The 20,470-nt window shown below is 33.3% G+C and overlaps 1 protein-coding gene across 5 annotated transcripts in view; it reads left to right on the forward strand.

The window, feature by feature from the left end:
• Positions 1 to 20,470, forward strand: part of SMOC2 (SPARC related modular calcium binding 2) — a 251,190-nt gene that overhangs the window by 110,896 nt on the left and 119,824 nt on the right. For 2 of the 5 annotated variants that reach the window (XM_074188072.1, XM_074188070.1), the window contains exons 5-7: positions 8,970 to 9,017; positions 16,850 to 16,933; positions 18,157 to 18,231. In XM_074188072.1, the coding sequence (XP_074044173.1) occupies positions 8,970 to 9,017; positions 16,850 to 16,933; positions 18,157 to 18,231 (207 nt within the window). Of the gene's footprint in view, positions 1 to 8,969; positions 9,018 to 13,843; positions 13,871 to 16,849; positions 16,934 to 18,156; positions 18,232 to 20,470 lie in introns of all 5 variants that reach the window. The other 3 variants (XM_074188074.1, XM_074188073.1, XM_074188071.1) reach the window with 2 other exon arrangements.

Genomic DNA, 20,470 nt, shown 5'->3' on the forward strand with positions numbered 1-20,470 from the left:
TTTATGAGGAACAAGCAGTAGTCTTTTGGGTGGTATAATAAATAGTAGCTGAAGCATCCACATGAAATTATTGCGTCATTAGAATGTACTGTGCCTGCTTCAGGTCAGTGTTAAAGACGCTGGTAGCCTGGAATTGTAAAATATTTCTCTACTCTGGTGAATAATCACCAAATTATCTCCTTTTGATGACTTCAGGTGAAAAAAGTGTTTATTTTGATTCTTCTGTGATAAGACTGATCAAGTCCTTTTAAGGGAAGGTGGTGGTGTGAGGCAAAGATTGAGCTACCATGGAACTATATCCCAAAGTCACTAAACTCATCTAGCCTTGTTTGACACAGGAATATCACATAGATAGCAAAGACAGAGGGAAATGACTCACATGTAGAAAAACATTCATAGGTATAGTTTTATTGTAGTAAAGAAAAGCAAATTATGGAGATGCCTATCAAATGGATAGCGGCTAAACTAACAAAAACGTAATGATAACTAGCATTTATATAGCTCCTACTTACGTGCCAGACAGGGAGCTAATGATTTTACAAATATCTCATTTTGTCGACACAGCAACTGTGGAATGTAGGTGCTATTTTTTCCAATTTTACAGTTGGGGAAACTGAGGAAAAGGTTAAATGACTTGCCCAAAGTCACAAAACTAGTGACTGAGGTTATTTTTGAATTCAGATCTTCCAAAGACCAGTCCCCCGCTCTATATACTTCACTACCTGTTTGTCTTGAAATTATAACTTAGAAAGCTAATGGAATATAATGCAGTGTAAGAAAGGACAAAATAATGGATTCAGAGAAACCTGGAAAGACTTGTCTCAAGTAATGCAAGTTAAATGAGCTGAACTAGAACAACCTATTATATTATATTATACAATGATGTAAAAGAAAATAATTTTGAAATATTTAAGACCAATCATGGATTCAGAAGACTAAAGATGAGGCATCCTTCCCACCTCTTGGGAAATTGATGATGAACAAAAGGTAAAGAATGAGACATATTTTCAGAAGTCATCAATGTGTGTATTTCTTTTCCTTGGGTGCCCTTGTCTGTTACAGTGAAGGATTTTTATTTGGAAATGGAGTGGAGTGGGTTGATGGTAATAATGATACAAAAATGTAAGCAAAAAAGTATCAATGAAACATTTAAAAAATATTTTTAGCAGAGGAGAGCTGATGTTAAGAAAAGGACACAGATGGGTAGGAAATTTTAGTGCTACTTTGTTAAATTTAAAATTCACATAGAACTAAAATATTCATAATAATTCTTATTTTAATACACAGTTCTTTTCTGTTCTTTTAATATTTGAATGCTTGTTTTGTTGATATTTTGTTGTTCAGTTGTTCATTCATGTACTTATAGATATAAATTGCATATGTGTCTACTTATTTGAAGAAACTTTCAGTCTGAAGAGTTTGTCATTAATGTATGTGTCATTGTTAAATCGTATACGGTTTCTTGCTTCTTATTTGTAAAGTGGGATTATTATTATTATCATTATTACTATCATTATTCTCTCAGAGTTGTTGAGAGGAATCTGTCAGTCTTAAAGTAATATGAAAATGAATGTTATTTTGCTATACAATTAGCAATGATTGATAATACATTTTATTCCAAAGAGCATTATCTTAATGAAAAAAACTTTTTATCATTTACCCGTGCCTTCCAAGATCTTATGGCTCCCCTTCTCTCAGAATCCTAGGGTACTGGAATTCATAGAAATCTAGATATTATCCAGGTCAATTCCAATTCCCATATATTCTAAAGAGAAAAGGGAAGACTGGATCTTTGGATCATGAAAGCTAGTTAATGGCACAGCTGTAACAAGAACCTCACACTGCTGACTCCCACTAGATTGTTCTTTAACAATACCTCATGGGACTATTCCAGAAAAGCCCTGGACAAGAGTAGCAGAGGCAAAATTGATTTTACAATCCTTTACTCCAGAAATCTCTTATTACTCTCTAGACTATGATTCCTTTCTTATATCTCCTTGCAAGCAGGAATTGTGACTACATCTGACTTCAAGGTAAATTTGTGCTTTCAGATTATGTATATGGACTATGTATATGGCTTACTTTTCATATCACTTTTAGGTTCAAATGTGTGACAATTTGACTTATCCAGTAAGATGGAAGAAGTAACTAAACCAACCTAGTCCAGTTATCTTAAATAGATAGATGAGGTTACTAATTGAAAGAAGATGATATTTTAGTTCAGTTTAATTCACGTAATATATTTAAAGCTCCTCTCATGTATTAGGCACTGTGCATTCAAAGACAAAAGAAAACAAAATTCTTTCCATTGAGTTCATTTTTTAAATTGGAAGTGGCAGAAGGGATGGGGAGTATAACATGTCTCCAAAGAATCTGAGAATCTCATCATTGTAACTATTCCCTCCAAGGGTGTAGTGTTGATCACAATTTGTCCATCCTTGCCCATGCCATGTGATTTTTGCCCTTGGCCTCCTATAAGTTCTGTCTGAGGAATTAGGCAGTATCCACCCTTCAATTTGGCAGCTTTCCTCTGATTCTCTTGGCATATTAGGGAAAATGGGACAAGTTAGCTGTCAGTAACTTATCCTTTGCTCTTGTTATGTGAGTGGTCCATGTCTATGATAACATCCTTTCCTTGGTTCTCCAAGCAATTTCTTGTTTATAATGTGAAGACGTCTGCTCACAACCAGATAATTAAATACAAGGTAATATGAAGACACAGTAACAATTAAGGGGTCAGGAAAGCCTCTTCATGGAAAGTGTCACCTAACTTGTGATAGCTTAGAATACCCATGTTCAGGTTGCCAGCATTAATGCCTATGTTTGGTATTTGTGAAAAATGAAAAATAATAGTTCAGTGAACGTGGTAAATACTTAGTCCTCCAGGGCCTATGGGTATATTTTGCCAAAGAAAAGCCATCTGGCATTATAAATCTGTCCCAGAGACTTAAGAATTCCAGAAATGGATAAATCACCACATACTGGCTTGTTTAACTTTGTGCTGATGGACCAATCAATCCGACATGTTAAACAAGTGCTTAGCTGCAAAGATCTGACCTCATTAAATGCACTCACTTCTCCTTTAACAGTCAATATCACAGATCTTTCTTTCCTTATTTATTTTTAAAGTGCATTTAGAGCTTGTGAAACAGACATTTTTAGACCACCAACTCATTTAACAAAACACTGTGCACTACAAGGGGATTGGCTTCGGCACCAACTTGTAACTACTAAGCGTAGCTTGATTTGAAACAATTATTCCTAGAAATGAGAGACTTCATAGTTCATTATTCTTTCCTTAAACTGTAGCATTTTCCCTCATGTTGTATGTTTTGTGGTTTCCTTCACAAATAATATATACCCTAATTGCTGAAAAGGCCAGTCCCTTTAAAAAAAATTTAAGAATCATTCATTGACTGTAGGAAGCACAATTATTTATCTTTTGGAAGAGGAATATAAGTGGTATTTTTAATAATTCTTTTTATTATAGGAATAACTACCAGACCCTGTTTCAGCCATTATTTCACCAGTTTATGAAATCTTCCTTGTTCTACTCCACATTCACTAGTATCTTATCTCTTCCATTCCCAGTGTCTAGAATCTTTTCCTACCTCTGAAATAAGATTCTTGATTAAAACAAATGTAGTCCACTCCAATGTTCCCCAACAAACACAACTTTCCCTAAAATATAAGAAAGAAAAAGAAAAAAGTAGTATTAAATTGCTTTTCATTCCTGGGCACATTTTAGTTTGCACGCTTGAGTTGTCCTGCTGAGAATAAGGTTATTTTCCATCTTCCCTGAAGACAGACTAAGCAAAACTGGACTTTCATGGGGAAGCTAGTAAAGCGGAAGGATTGGGTTGTTTCTGCCTAAAGGCATTGGGATTGACTAGATGACCTCTGAGCAAATCTTTCATCTCTATGATAACATAAATTACATATTGAGCATCTTAATTGCCTACTGATTTAGGGAGGCTTTGGAGTCTTCTTTCCTAGAATTAAAGAATAGGTTATAACTTTTTTTTTTAAATCTAGAATGATTAAAGTGATCATAATAATGAATAGATCATGCTGATCCATTTGCTAATGTTTTTTGGAAGTACCTTGTATTTTGGAAAGAGTGCTCGGTTAAGTTTAAATCCTGGCTCCGATGTTACTTCCCTGTGTAACCAAGGTCAAGTGACTTAATTCCTCACTGTTAAAACTTCTCACTTGATAAACTCTAAGACCCCTTCTAATTTCACTGGAAGACTGTCTTTCTTTTTCTCTGACTCCATGATGTAATAAGCTTTCTCCATTACTTCATTCTTCTGCACCACAAAAACCTGTCCTTTCATTTAGCTCTTTGGGTCTTCTGGTCTTATTTATAGTAAGAACATTAATTTATGGATATTGTTTAGCTTTTTCAGGTGTTGATCCATTTAGTGATTGTTAGATTAAGGTCCAAAATTAAGAAATCCTATATTTCAGGTAATATTTGCATGTAGACTAACTATAATATGATCTCTAGTTCTGTTTGTCCTGTTCTACTATTCTGCTATGATCATTACATGGTGAAGGGTTGAAAGGGTTAGTACACATATTTTGAACAGACATTACAGTTGGCAATAACCTGAATCAAGATAAGAGGAAAAAGACCAGGAGACTTGCACTAGGGGAATTTTCCAGCATATTTAATGATCTTCAAAGGCTAACTGATGTAAACATCAATGTGGTAATGCTATGTGGATATGAATCACATAACATCACTGACTCAGGAAAACGGCAATTGCAGATTATCCAAAGAACAAGCACAAATACAAGGTAGGTTTAAGTGGCCTACAGCATATTACCAAAGATATTTTATCTCCAAGAAGAGGCATAGAAGATGTCATCAAAGATATTCAAGATTAGAAAATGAAATGGGCTGCTGACATTCCCCTGCAAGAATAAGGGTTCATAGATGAATGCCCACAGATATCCATGGAATTTAAAAGACATAAAAAGAGCTGCCATGCCATGGTGAATTTAAGGAAGTTTTAGGAAAATATGTAGGAAGAGGAGGTGTAGGATGAGTTCTGATCTTTATCAGTGGAAGAACCTATGTTTATGAGATCTCAGATCTGTGGAAGCATTGATTTAAGACTGCCTAAAATGAGAAAGCTGAACTGATATGTTATCATTCTTTAATTAGTAATTATATTGGTTGTCTTTGGGAAAAGATCTATAGGTAGGAGGTATTTGGTAGATAATACCAAAATCTTTATATTTTTATCTCTGCCTTATCTATTTTTTAATTAAGAAAATAATTTTATCTTTTTATCTTTAACCTGATCTAATTTTTAGTTGAATTTAGGAAATGTTTGCAAACAGCCTCGTGGGCATTATTGTCATGATTATTCAGACAACTTATGTTATTTTTCAATGTGTGTAAATACATATTGCATAAGTATATTCTGAAATATTAATAAACCACTTACTATTTGTTTCAGTTGTGGTTATAAGAAATGGAAAGTGCCACTTGGGTCATGCCAGAAGTCATAAGTCATTAAGATGATAGAAATAAACTGATGAATAAACAATTTAAGGAGTAAAAAAATAAATCTGGATTTTTAAAAAAATTATATATATATATATATATATATATATGTATTAGAAACAAAAATACTTTTATGTAAACTTTATGAGAAGACCACAACTGAGAACATCAATTGTATATTTCCTGGATGTTCAAACAAGTGTTTTGACTCAAACATTCAGTGACAGTAAAGGTTAGGAAAGCTAAGTGGTTAGTGTTAGTCAGTATCTAAATATTGATCTAAAACTGGGCAAACCATGAAATATCATATTAAAATTTCCTTTGACAAAATCAACACAACTAACTTTTTAAAGGTTGCAGTCATCTTCTACATATTGTTGCCCCAAACCAATAATGTGGTAATATATCTAACAGCTGTAAAACCATGTTATATCATTGTAGAAACTCATTCAAAATACAAAACAAAGAATAGTTTATTTCCTAAGAGAAAGTCATAAAGCAACAACCTTGTTTAGGATTGTCTTCAAATTGTTTCAGGTTATTCTTCTGGCAAGTTTCTTTTGGGGGGGGGCAAATTTCTTTACAGTCTTAAGTTGAGGTAAAAAAGCAAAAGAGTGACAGTGATAAATGGGTTGCCCATCATGCATATGCAGAAACCCCAGGGCATCCTGAAGAGAATTCAACAATCTGTAAGCCAGATTCTTATCCCACTCCATTAATCACTGGATTTGGCAAAACTTTAACACTTCCTCTTCTCTCTAAAGCAATTTGAGTACCTTTTATTTTAAACTTGCATTGCTTTCCCTCATTCTGATGTTTTAAAAGACATTTGACTCTAATAGTACTATAATAAATCTCCTACTCTTGAGAGAATTATCTAATTTCTAAGCCAATTAGTTGGAGGGAGGAGAGTCCCACAACCATAGTTATCTTTCCAAAATGTGGCTTTTTCTTATCCTCCTTTACCAAGGATGACTTATTTACAAGAAGTGACAAGCAGTCACCTCAATAAGCCTTCTTGAAATTATAAAATTTATAATTTTTAAAGAAATATTTTAACAAAATAACATTTTATTAATCTTTTTCTTTTGTTTCATTGATATTTTCCTATATATCTTTTTTCTCTCTCCCCCTAAAACAGTAATTTCTTTTTTACAAAATATAGAACTCTGTTGAGCTTACTTCCCCCACCAACTCTGGCCCTGGCAACTTAGGTCTCAAGAAGAAATGACTGCTATTATTATCATAGCTCTAGCTATAGCTCTGTAGGTTGGTAGCTTTCTTTTTTTTTTAGGGTTTTTTTGGCAAGGCAATGGGGTTAAGTGACTTTCTCAAAGCCACACAGCTAGGTAATTATTAAGTGTCTGAGATCACATTTGAATTCAGGTCCTCCTGACTCCAGGGCCAATGCTCTATCCATTGTGCCACCTAGCTACCCCCCAGTTGGTAGCCTTCTAACATTGTAGTTCTTGATCTTTTCCTGATATAGCTCCCCAATGAACTCAAGTAGCATTTTTTATAAATAATATCAGTAATTTTAAAACATTCTCTCCAAAATCTTGAGTGGACCCTCCCACAAACACAAATAGAATTTGTTGTGGAAGAATATTATACAGACATAAATTATGAAGTTAATTAGGCATAATAAGGAACACAAGGCAACCTCTCTCTAGCGGGACCTCATGAAGTTCGCTGTTGTCTGTAGCCTTGATGATGGATGAGTGACTTTTGCTAACAGATGAGTTGCTCAACTGGGATTGCTTGGGGGGGGCGCTCAGCATCTCAGCTGGATGGGTGACCTTGCATTACTCAAGTTGCTCAGATTCTCAACTGGCTTCTCACTTGACTTGTTGCTGTCCTGGATAGGGCAGATTGCTCTAACTCTGGGCAGCTGCTGTTGGACTGGGCTGAGCAATTCTCTCTTCCACTAGGTACTGTCTGTCAGATTAGACTGGGAAGATCATTTTGCCCCAAGTTTTTCTCTATGTATAACATTTCTGCCAGAGAGTTTCATTTCTTAGACTACACGGACTTATTCTTCAAAAAGTAGCTACAAGTTTCAAGCCTCTGTCTGACTGTTTATTATAGTGCTTTTTTTTTTTTGGAGTATGAAAGGGCGATGACCCTCAGTTTAAGATTGACAAAAGTCATATCTCTTTGACTTCCTTAGAGTTCTAGGCAAGAGAGGAGACATGTTCAATAATTCTTCGTAGTTCAGAAGTAGAATTATCTTAATGAAGTATTGTCCTTTTACTTATGGTATTCAGTCCTGTCATACTTCCCAGACTCTTATTAGTTCAATTGTAGATGAATGACTAGGCATTAAAGTAACAGAGATCTGTACCTAGGACAAATTCATGACCTCAGTGGTCTTTCCAGATGTAAATGAGCTTTTAAAGACTAATGTCTTTTCACGGTTTAGAATTCTTTGGCATTTAAAAGGCCTTCTATATTTCAGGGTCTAACCTCTAGTTTTGCTAAATTTCAGCTGATATATTATTTAAAAATATTTTAAAAATAGCAAACTAAAAAGTAATTCAGCATACTTAACCAAAATATGGCAATGACTGACAATATGTAATGTTCCATATCAAGTTACCCAACTCTCGTAAAGAAATGGGAAAGATAGTTTCTCCTCCCTTCATGGTAGAGGAGAGGATTGATCATTCTAATTCTGTAGCTTTATGTTTCAATGATTTCATTTTGACAACATACTTTTAAAGCTCTTTCAAATATTTATCACTTCAAGACTTTGGTATTCTTCTAGAAAAAAGGCCAGCTTAAATTGGTTGAAAAGAATTATTCTTTAAAATACTATCTATCCTCTTTGAAATAGAACCCAGTTAATTATGTTTCTATAATAAAATAGCTTATATCTATATATTGTTTTAAGGCTCTACAGTGCTTAATATATTTCTTTTCTTTTTTTTTTTGATTCTCACAATTCTGTGCAGTATTATTACAAATATTCTCATTCCAATTTTACAGATAAGGTAGAAGAATCAGAGAGATTAAATAATTTTCCAAGGCCACAAAGCAAATAAATGGACTTGAACTTAGGTCTTTTGACTTTCCTACATCCAATTGTCTATCCTATCATTATACCATAATGGAACCAAAGAAAATATATTGTGTCACTGGATGGTACATAAAATGGAACATAAAAAGGACAGAGATCTTTTTTCTCTACGTATCAAATATCATTAAACCATTAAACATAGAAAGGGAAAAAATGTGGATTTCTCTACCATTCTTCTGGGCTATTAACAAAAAACTACCAAAATATTCTAAAAAATAAAAGCTATAGGTCCTTAGGGCAAATGTTTAGATAGAATATGTGAAAAATAAGACAAGAAAAGTTGTTGGAACAGGAAAGGATAAACATAGTCTGGGAGCTTTAAGACATACCAATATGACACTAAAATATTTTCTTTCATTTTTATTTTTTTAGGTTCTATTTCTGAAAAGTTGCCTCAACGAGAAGGCACAGGGAAAACAGGTAAATGTCATCGAATGATGTTGGAAATGTTTTATATTCATTAGTATACTAAGTAAAAGTTTTTTTAAAGAAATTTATTAGAAGCTAGAGGCTAAAAGTAATGTTTAAAAATATATTAAACTAAGAGTTGAATGGTATTTTTGTTACTCTTAACAAAGTTCTGTGTATCACTTTATGCTTATGGTGACCTATTGTCTAGGACAGTATATTAAAATAAAAAAAACTTTACAAATTTTGCAAAAGTTTACAAAAAATATAACATGCATTTAAAAAAGATATCACCTTGACAAATTTATTAATGCTTCCCAGATGATTATTTATTCCTTCAAGCAGAATCCCATTTTTGGTGGCTTTACAATCTTATTGAATTACCTTGATAGTTTTATCCTGGTAATTGTTACCTATTACCATATTACTCGTTCAAGTCTCTTTAATTCTGGTCCCCCCCCCTTTCCTCTCTAATACCTTACCACTTTCCACTATTTTGGTTCTTTCTTGGTTTAACACATTCTTCATTTTTTTCTTTTTTGGTTATAATTGTTAAAGAGATACAGAAATAGGACTTTAATATAGAGAAGAATAACCACAGTTTACAATACAAAAACAACAGAAGTAACGATAAAAGCAAAGTAGGCCGAAAAGCAGTTTGTAAAGTAATGGGCTTTAGTTTAATACAGAAAAGCAAAGAGCTTCAATACAAGCATCACTGAAAATGTCACTTTCTTTCACTAGAAGGATGGAAGGAAATAAGCCAAGAAATGTGCTAACTACTTTCCAGATTTTATTTTCAAAAGAACCCTGGGTTTTGGGTACAATTATGTTCTTCATTTTACAGTTGAGGAAACTGAGACAGACACAAGTTAAGTCCTTGCCTGTGGTCTCATAGTTTGTGTTAGAGATCATAGTTAAACTCACGTCTTCCTTATTCCAGGTCCAGTGTTGTTTCCATTTGTGTCACCTAAATGCCTCATTAGACAAATATTCTTTTCCCACTGAAGATTGGAATAGAATTTTATAGCTAATTGCAATTTGCATGAAGGTGTGAGTTAGGTGAAGACACTAATTCCCCTTGAGAGGCATGGATAATCTATACTTTGGTTCCCTACCTAGTCTACTCTGGGGACTGGGAGATGACAAAATGAGAGTCTTCTAAGCTGAGGGACCCTGAATATTGCTTATTCCAGGTTAATAGGCCCAGCCCAGAAGCATGAATTTCATGATTAGGTAATTTGAGTCCAGTAAATTATAAAATATTTTTGAGTGGCATCCTGTTAGTCAGAAAGCATTCATTCTTATCATAGGATAAATGATGGGGTTAAAAAATAAAAATACCAAAAAAATCAATATCTGTGTTTTCAAGGAGCTCCTATTTCAGTGGGGAAGACAACATGCATTATTTATAAAGAAGTTATAGATAGTGTAAGTGGAAGGTCTCTGAAGGAAAGAACCAGCACTGGGAGGAGGAAAGTGAGGGTGGATTATCAGGATTAATTTCTTACAGAAGGTGGGATTTGAGCAGAGTCTAGAAGTAATAATAATCACAGAACTTTTAAAATAGTAATATTCTTTATTTGACTTAGTTATAAAATATCTTTTTAAAGTATTCTAGAAGGAACCAAACTATTCACTCTCCTTCTAGTGAACCCAATTTTTTTTTTGGACACTTGGTAGGAATTAGTCTTTTCATAGAATCATACATTTCATTGACCTAGGACAGATATATCAAAACATAAAAGCCATGGGCTTCCAGTACTCCTGAGTGCTTTCCTAACAAGATTAAAATGAAATTGAGAATATTTAACAAAATAAGTAGAAATGTAATAAAATATGGATATTATTTTATTGTATTTTTTCTTTTTAATGGTTTTTCCCTTCTATATTTTTTTACCAATTTCATTCAAAGATAATTTTCAAAATTTATCCTTTTGCATTCTTTTGATTTCCACACTTTTCTATTCCCTCTCTTCCCTCTCCCCTCCCAATGGCAGTGAAAAATCTAATATAGGTTGTACATGTACTATCGTGATCATGGATAGTATTTTAAAACCAAGCCAATTTGCAGTCCTCAGGGATCCTTATGTGTGGTTTTTTGATCCCTATTTCACTGAATTTCACACCACAGTAGACCAATAATTGTCACTGGGTACCAATAATAAGAAAACATCATCTACCAAAGCAGATCTGCACCTGCTCTACTATTTAGGGTATTGGGGAAGGGAAGACCCTTAGAAGTTGAATAACCTATCAAGGATCAGAAGCAGATCCTCAACTCAGGTATTCTACATTCATAGCCTGGCTAACTACCTATTATATCATGCTTGTTCTCAAATCTCTTCCCTCTTATTTTATATAATAAGTTTTTAATCATTATTGAAAAAATTAGATATCTAGATTATATGTTTAATATAGAAAATCCTTGTAAAAAGATAAAGAATATGTATATTTATAATGGAAGAGAAAACACAATGTTGGAAGATGGAGGCAGCATCAGAAGGAAAATGGGGTTCATAGGGTCAAGGAGAGAAGGAGACAAATGCCTATAATTATTATCTCATTTTATCCTTACAACAATCTTGCTATGTGGATGTTATTATGATTGAGATAGATAGATGGTAATTGACTCTCCCACAGTCACATAACTATTAAGTGTCTGAAGCCAATACAACTCAGATTACCCTGACTCAAGGCTCTACACTCTACTATACAACCTAGTTTCCTGATTTTCCTGGGGAAAATGAAGGGAAATCTTAAGTAAAGGAGGTGAGTTCCCTTGATCATACTTAGACAGTAATTTTTTATGCAAAATATGTGAGGGTTTGGGTAAACTCAATATGAGTCAATAGCATAACATGGCATCTCAAAAGAGCCACATTGAATTTGAGTTGCTTTAAAAGAGACATAAGAGTATTGGACTTAGGAGATGTTAGACTTGCTGCATGTTACCCAGATTGGACAATTTTTTTGGTACCATATTTTCATAAAGATACTACTAAGGTATAGAGTGTTCCATAGGATGCCATACAGATAATTTACTCAAGGACTTAAGGATATTTACCCTGGAGGAAAAATTTGGAGGCAGAATAGGAAATGCATATTAATGATAATTATATTAAGAAATTGGAAGGGAGTAGTAGGGGAGGACTTTGCTACTTGCAAAGAGATAAGGCTTCATAAAGAAAGAGCTACCTACTATTAGGTAAATTGATTAATATTAATTATTTAATTGACATTAGAGCTATTCCCAAATGAAAGAGACTGTATTGGAAGATTGTGTGTTCCCCTTACTAAGAGTCTTCAAGCAAAGAAGATTCTTGCATAAATGGGAGATGTATTTGATGGCCTCAAGGGCTCTTCCAAATAAAAGATTATAATCCTTTAACCTAAATGCTGAACTTTTATGAGGAAAATAGAGGAATGAAAATAGTATTTTACAATTATCTTAAACTGTTTTTATTTCCTGAAATTGTGTAGCCTGGGGCCATTTCTCCATTCCTGATTATGTAGAAAGAGTCTAAACTGCTTAACACAATCCTTTTTATATTATACAGCTAGCCAACTATTGATTTTCATTTATTCCTAGCAGTAAAATCCTCTGTATTTATTCTTTAGTCAGTTTTAGGACAAGATTTTGCTGTATTTTTCTCTCTGCAACTTGATCACTTTAGAAAATTTCATATTGACATTTAGATCCAACCTTAGACTGAGGGAAGCATTGAATAATGGAACAAATTAGTCTCCCTAGCTCTCCCGTACATTCATTAAATTATTTATCCTACAGTTTCAAGTTATAAGATTAACTATATTAGTGCTGAGTAACAACAATGAAGTTTTCTGTTTGTTTTTTCTCTGTATTGTCTTTCAAACATGTTATGTATTTTTTTTTCTGGAAGAAATTAAGCAAATTTCCTGGATTTTTTTTCATTCACACTCAGTTTATGAGATTCAATGATTATGCTTGGTTAAAAACACTCTGCTAGTTCAATGCATTACATAGTAGCATAGCATCCTGCCTAGTTAAAATTTCAAATAGTCCTGCACCTTCTAAGCAAATAACATCTAATTTAATTCATGCGTGTTTTAAAGTCTCTATTTTGTCTAATTCCACTTCAAACAGATATGAGTAGGGCCAATGGCAGGTGTCAGCTTTGTTAATTTTTCACCTGTGTTTAGGTGATTTATCCCTTTCCAAATGATTCTCTGAGGCCAGATGTACTGAGAAGTAATTCTTTCCAAATGCAACAAACACTTTTTTTTTGCCATTAACTGATAAAATGAGAGTCAGGTTTAATGGTTTACCCTTTTTCTTTTATCCAGCAATTATTTTTACCATAATCACATTAGCTGGACACAATATACCTACTAATGTTTTTCATTTTTCTCTGTTTTTCTTTCCTCCTTTAGCTATATTCTGACCCTTCTTCTCCCTTCCTCCCTCCCCCCAATGATTCTGCTTAGTTCTTTTTTAATTCCAAGTCATTAAATCAGCCCTATTATTAACATAAAATCCATTTTAGGTCTCCACACAAACCCAGAAATTATTTTTAGGTGAATTCTCCTTGACAAATTTATTTTTAGGATAAATTATTTTTAGAATTCTTCATAACCACTCAAAACAATTTGGTTTAACCATCCACATAGGAAAACAAACAAACATGAATGAAGAATGTCTATTGCTCAGATTTTGACATTTAGCAGATGGACAACATTTAACTCTTGCCTATCAGTATGTATGAGTGTATGTGTGTGTATGTATATACCTATATACATATATATTTATGTATTTATTTATATATCCAATCCAATTTCTTCCTTCTACTCTGTTCCAGGCCCAGCATCTATAATATTTATTCAAGGTAAACATATTAATAGATTAATTTAATTAATTGATTATAATAATCTGGGCAATATGCATTGTTCATCCAATTTGTTTTTCCAGTATGTATGGTTTAGTCAATCACTGAGAATATATTTTCATATTCCTGGGAGGCAGGATGGGCTAGTAGAAATGCTTTTCAACTTGGAGTCATGAAACTTGGATTTGAATCTCTGTTCTGAATCATATTTATTTCCTGTGTGGTCTAGCACAAATCTCTTTACCACTCTTAGTCTCAGTTTCCTCATTTCTAAAATAAGGGAATTGTACTAAATGGTCTTTGAAATGTCTTCCAGTTCTAGAACTAAGATCCTGTGAACTTTGGGGTCTTTTTAATTTTCTGTGACATTGAACTAATCATCTAAAAACCTGGGTTCTATTCCCAGCTTTCCTACTAACTAGATGCATGACTTTGTACACTCCCTTTTTCTGGACTTCTGTTTCCCCATCAATATAAAGAAAGATTTGGACTACATGATCCCTAAGGTACCTTCAAGATCTGGCATTCTAGGACTAAGTTTGAAAAATAGGATGAGGGAACAACTAGTAACAATAGGTAAAATTTAGACAGAGATAACAGTTAGAGGTAGGAAAATCTTCCAATCCAAAAATTTAATGGACTTCTGAGGGAAACAGTAGTGACCTTTTCAATGGCAGCAAAGATTAGATGACCACTTATAAAGAGGGTAGATATACCTTATTTGGATTTGAACTGGACCAAATAGCTGATTTTGATATCTTGATAGTTCTCTAAAGTTTTTATTTGAGTCACGGAAGGGCCTAGAGCAGAGAAGATAGAAGATGAAGATTTTGTTTCAGGAAGATAGATCTCCTGATGTCATGTCTAACTCTTTAGGGATGCGAATATCTTCATAACCAAATGCAGTGCTTATTTTTTAATCCTCTTCCTCCTCTTCCTGAGTAAATGTTCATTCAAATGCCTTATGAACCCACTGTTATACGAAAGCACTTGCAAACAGGGTTAAACTGAAGAAAAGAACAAATTCCCTTTTCTGAGGTCACTTCTATTCTAAGAGAGACACATAAATGTAAATACATAGAGCGGAGGAGCAGCAGAACTAGGAATGCCAAACAAAAGAGTTATTTTCTTGTCCAACCCTAATATGGACAGCACTTTAGATTTATGTGATTTAATTTTTTTCTGCTATTTTTCTTTCTTTTCCAAATTATTTTGGTTATACATGACTAATCCTAAAAAGAAGAGAAGGGTTGGGAAGAAGAAAGGAAATAAAATGAAGTAAAGAACTGAATTCAGTTTCTTGCTATCGGGCAGTAGGGGCACAGTACCCACAATGTATATTCTCTCACAGGTAGCAGTGAAGACTTGACTTCAGGTTTTGTTTGTTTTTTAGCATGTGCCCTCGAGTAACAAAACGAACAAAAACATATTTGCTGGCTTCTCTTTTAACCTCCAGCAAAAAAGAGGGAGAAATGTGTTTAATTGAACTTTCTTTGTCAGACTTTTAAATATCATCCCTTTTTTACTTTCCTCTTGAATTCCAAGTTTTAAAAGATGAAGCACAACAAAAGGCTTTCTCTTAGTATATTTTCCAACTAGGGCGACTGTCATTCTATCTTATTTGTTTTTTTTCCAAGTGGATAAAAATTGAATTTTCCCAGTTTTATAGTCTAATAATAAATAACAATAACAATAATAGTGATAATAATAGCAGTAGGTAACACTTATATAGCATTTAAAAGTTTATAAAGCACTTTACATATATTTAACTCAGCATGACCCTCACAACTACCGTGCAGGGTAAGTGCTTTTCAAAAAGTCTTTACATTTGTCTCATAAATAGTTTTTAATTAAAGTTCTGCTTTGCCTCTCCAGGCAGCTAAGAGAGCAAATAGAAACAAGGCATGCTTTTATATTGAGTCCTTATATTGTGCACCATTTTGATACTGCTGATTCTTGTGGCTTATTTTCAAAACAATATCACACACACAAACACACAAATACACACACACACACACTCAGACACAAGTAAGTTTTGCTTTTGGTTTAGACATATGGAAGAACACATGGAAAAGAAATTGGGATGGTTCTGATAAGACAGCACAAAATGAATCATAAAGACCTCCATTGCTGGTGGCTACCTAGGTTCTATTGAAGAACAAGGAAGGCCTCAAAAAAATCCCAATGACTGTTTTTGTAGTGTGGCTCACACCATTTTAAAAAATATGACTCATTTAGAACTGTAATGTATAATTCAGTTTCATGAGCTTATCAGTTTATATATATATATATATGAATGAGTATAAATTTATTTCTCTGTTCTTCAGTTTTAAATTCATTAGTTAATAAAAGAAAAATAACCACCTAAAGCAGACTTCATCCCCCACTCCCTACAAAAAGTGAACAGCTTTTATGGTCTATTCTAAAGTGATAGGAAGAAGGTACCTAAATGAGTGTGGCTAAAGATCAGGTACAGCAGGAATTCACTTAAAAGCTTATTAATTTGTATCTCTCACTCATGAAGAGAGTGTATCAAATATATTGAGTCCTGACCCTAAAAGCTGAATCTTTTCTTTGAAGTTTCTGTTGGACCAAATATACTGAATCTTCTACCTTGTATTGTTTTCTTCTACTAGACTTTCTTCTACTTAAAATCTCCCCAATTTTCTACCCCCTTGATTGTATTACAACAGCCCCGAATTCGGCATTCAATCTCATCCCATCCCCCACCTCCTTAAGAGTCAATCCCAGCAGTAGGAAACATTTTAAAGCAGAGGTCTATTAACATGCTGATTTACTGTTCTTATTATATGAAACCACTGCTCCAGGGAAAACTTTGTAAACTGTGTATGTTGTTTTTTTTTTTAAACTGAAGTAAAGTGTGTAGTATATTGTTTTTGTTAACCTTTGGGGGCTATGAGCAGATCAGTAGTATTAATCATATATGCACACTTATTTAACTTACTCTCATAATTGTAGTCTCCTTGCAAATCTTTTCCATTCTGAATTCAGATGATGCCTCAGCTCCTGCGTTGGAGACTCAGCCTCAAGGTGATGAAGAGGGTGAGTGTATTTTAGACATGGTCATATGATATCAGATAATGGGTATTTATTGGGGTGAATGGTGGCAGGACAGAATAGTGGGGAATTAGAGTGGGCAAAATGGTGGGAATTGAGAAAATTAAATCATAGTCCAAGCCCTACCATTACTAGAAATTATATTTGGCCATTGACCAATTTTATGATGGAAGTTCTGTCATTTTTCCACATGATGAGGGCCAAGTGACTTTCAATATTGCCTGTTGGAAACATTTGGTCTGAATGCTTTCATACAGAAGAAAAGTAAATTCACTTTTATTAAACTTTAAAGACAAATGATGAAGGCAGTCTTTGGCTACAGATTATGAACTGGAAAGTTGCATTTTGGCTTCTACAGACCTTTTAATAATTAATATATTTAATGCTTTAAAAACAAACCATAATTCTTGCCACATTTCCTGTACATATTTCATCTTTTTTATGAGTACTTATAATCACAGATTTCTTATCCCTCTTCACTAATGGATTTTTCTGATAGCTCTCTATTTGTAATTTATGAAGAAGTTACAGGGTAGTTCTTCTTAAAGAACAATTTTAATCAACTGTAATTATTGCAAATGTGACATATTTTGAGTGGTTATATGTTCCAGAAAAAAAATTTTAATCATATTTTACTTTAAATATGCGAAGATTTCTTTCATTTAAGAAAGCAGCATTGACTCTTCTGGCAGAATGAAAACTGTTGGAAATGTAGACAACATCCTTCACCAATTGATCTATTTTGTATTATCAGGGTTTTATCTTAAAGAAGTGCATTCTGGTATTTGGAGACTCAGTCATGAAGAAAGGAAAATGGACATATGATGCTAAGAAAAAGGCTGAATTATTTCAAACTCATGCCATGTTATATTTTTAATCAGTTATTTTTTATGCATATTCAATAACATTAGCAATTCCAAACAAATCTTAAAAATTTCATTTTATTTACAATACTGATATTTAAGTCTTAGGACATTCAATGAAGCAATGTCTCCATGCTTTATTTAAAATTTAAGTCATGGGGCAGCTAGGTGGTGCAGTGGATAGAGCACTGTCCCTGGAGTCAGGAGTACCTGAGTTCAAATCCAGTCTCAGACACTTAATAATTGCCTAGTTGTTTGATCTTGGGCAAGTCATTTAATCCAATGCCTTAAATAAAAAAAATTAAAATCTAAGTCATTTTCATTTTATTGTGCTTAATTTCCTAGATATTGCTTCTCGTTATCCCACATTGTGGACTGAACAAGTCAAGAGCCGACAGAATAAAACCAATAAGAATTCAGGTAAGATGCACAAAATATGTTATAGTTCAATATTGGTGCCAAATCTTGATGTAGTCTCAAGAAATTGACTACTGTGGCCCAACTTCTTTCCACAGATCATCAGGCTCTAATAATTATCTTTAGGCTTAGCTGTACATTAGATTCAGAGAGACTGGGGCTAAGTAAAGGAGTATTAATAGAGGAAAGAAAAACCACAGGGTCCTTACCTGAAGGCCACTGTAAAAAAGTCACATTTATAATTCTATAGTCTACATTTATAGTTAGCCAATACCTGATACAGATAATCATTAACCCATTCAAAATGTCTGAGGATATGGCCTGATCTCTTTCACTGAGGTATCCTCATGTCAGTACAATTTATCATTTAAGAATTCAATATAAAAGCTTATAATTTAATTCATATTTTATCATTTTAATGATACTGAGTTAAAGCATTTTTCATTCTATTAATTTAATAATTTTAGTCTCTTCCCAATAAGCTACAAGTAGGAGAATTGATATATTTAAAAAAGTTGACTTTTTTAAATTGATTTTAATTCATTTTTTTAAAAAAAAATTAGTCAATTGTGAGAAATACCCAATGCCACAAAACAAAATAGCTATCAATTCATTAAAAGAGGGAAGTTGATTCAAATTTTTACTTTTCCAAACTGGTTATTTTGGTATTATATAGATATACCCATAAAGTCAAAATAGGTATTTAATTTTCAGTGACTACTTCATTCATTTGTATCTCTCACTCATGAAGAGAGTGTATCAAATATATTGAGTCATGACTCTAAAAGCACTATTTTGATACTGCTGCCTTTGTGGAAACTGACTCTTAATTTCAATTTAGCTTCTCAGTTAGATAACTTTTCCAATGTTTTCTTGCAAAATTTTGCATACAATTCCCTTGGAAGCAAGTGATAATTATACATTTGAGATTGCTCTGCTCCTTGTAGGGACTCCAATTCAGTAATGACACATATTTGATGTAAATCAAGAAAGAGGGATTGGAAACATCCCATGAAGGCAGCAATAGTTGGAAAACCTTCATGTGACCTGTGGTTATATGTCTTTCTTCAGAGGATTCTTTGAATGTAAAAACAAATGTACAAAATTAAAAATAATTTAAAGGAGTTGTTGAATTTCCAAAAACTATTAAAGCTAACAGAGGAAATGGAGACAGATATTCAAAGGTCAGACAGGATATTATTGGTTCCCTTTCTTCTCTGATCTAGGAAGTGTCAATAACCTTTGAGATCCTTTTTGATTAAAAAAAAAAGCAAGAATGTTAAAATTGAGACCTTTACTATGTCAAGACCTTTGCACTGAACTGATTCAATTAGAAATTTGTTGTCAGCCTACACAGCTGTTAAAAACAAACCAAAGCAAAGCAAAACAAAACAAAAGAAAACAAGTTGGTCCAAGAAAACTAATGCCTTTAGAATGGGACCCAGCTATCTGGAGGACTGATATGCTTGTGTCCATATTTGAGGACAAGAGCTTTCCTGTTTTAAAATTTTAGTTAATATATAGATATTTCTTTTTTAAAAAATTCTATTTCTTTATTTTTTAAACAACATGAGAAAGTAGTTTTCAATACACATTTTTAAACATTTTTCTCCCTTCCTCACTTCCCTTTCCCCTCCCACTGACAGAAAGCAATGTAGGCTCTATATCTCTAACCAACAAAGACCCATATTAATCATGTTGCAAAAGAAGAATCACATCCAAACGGAAGAAAAAAATAGAGAGAGAAAAGGCAACATAATTCATGACAACTTTTTTTCAATTGAAGACTAACTTTTGGTCTGCATTTAAACTCCACAGTCCCTTCTATGGATATATATATATATATATATATATATATATATATATATATATATATATCTGGTATTTTCCACTACAAGTCTTTTAATATTGTCCTTGATTATTGTACAGTAGAAATGATCAAAGGATTTTCCTTTTTTATCTTTGTATTCCCTATACTGCCTGATACATAGTAGTCAAGAAATAAATATAATTGTGGTTGGCATGGGAATTTAAAGACAAATATGAAAGTCTCTGCCTTTCAAGTATGAGAACAAGCACATCTACTTTGCATATGGATTTGAATATCTAGAAGGTGGCCATGATGGCCATGATCACAGTGGAATTGATTGTCAGTGATATATTAGCAAAAAATATTCATTGTATTCTTCTTCAGTGATATTGCTTCCTAGACGTATTTCTTAGGAAGTGCTTTAGTACTAAA

This window comes from Macrotis lagotis, chromosome 5 (assembly GCF_037893015.1).
Source record: "Macrotis lagotis isolate mMagLag1 chromosome 5, bilby.v1.9.chrom.fasta, whole genome shotgun sequence".
NCBI lineage: Eukaryota > Metazoa > Chordata > Mammalia > Peramelemorphia > Peramelidae > Macrotis > Macrotis lagotis.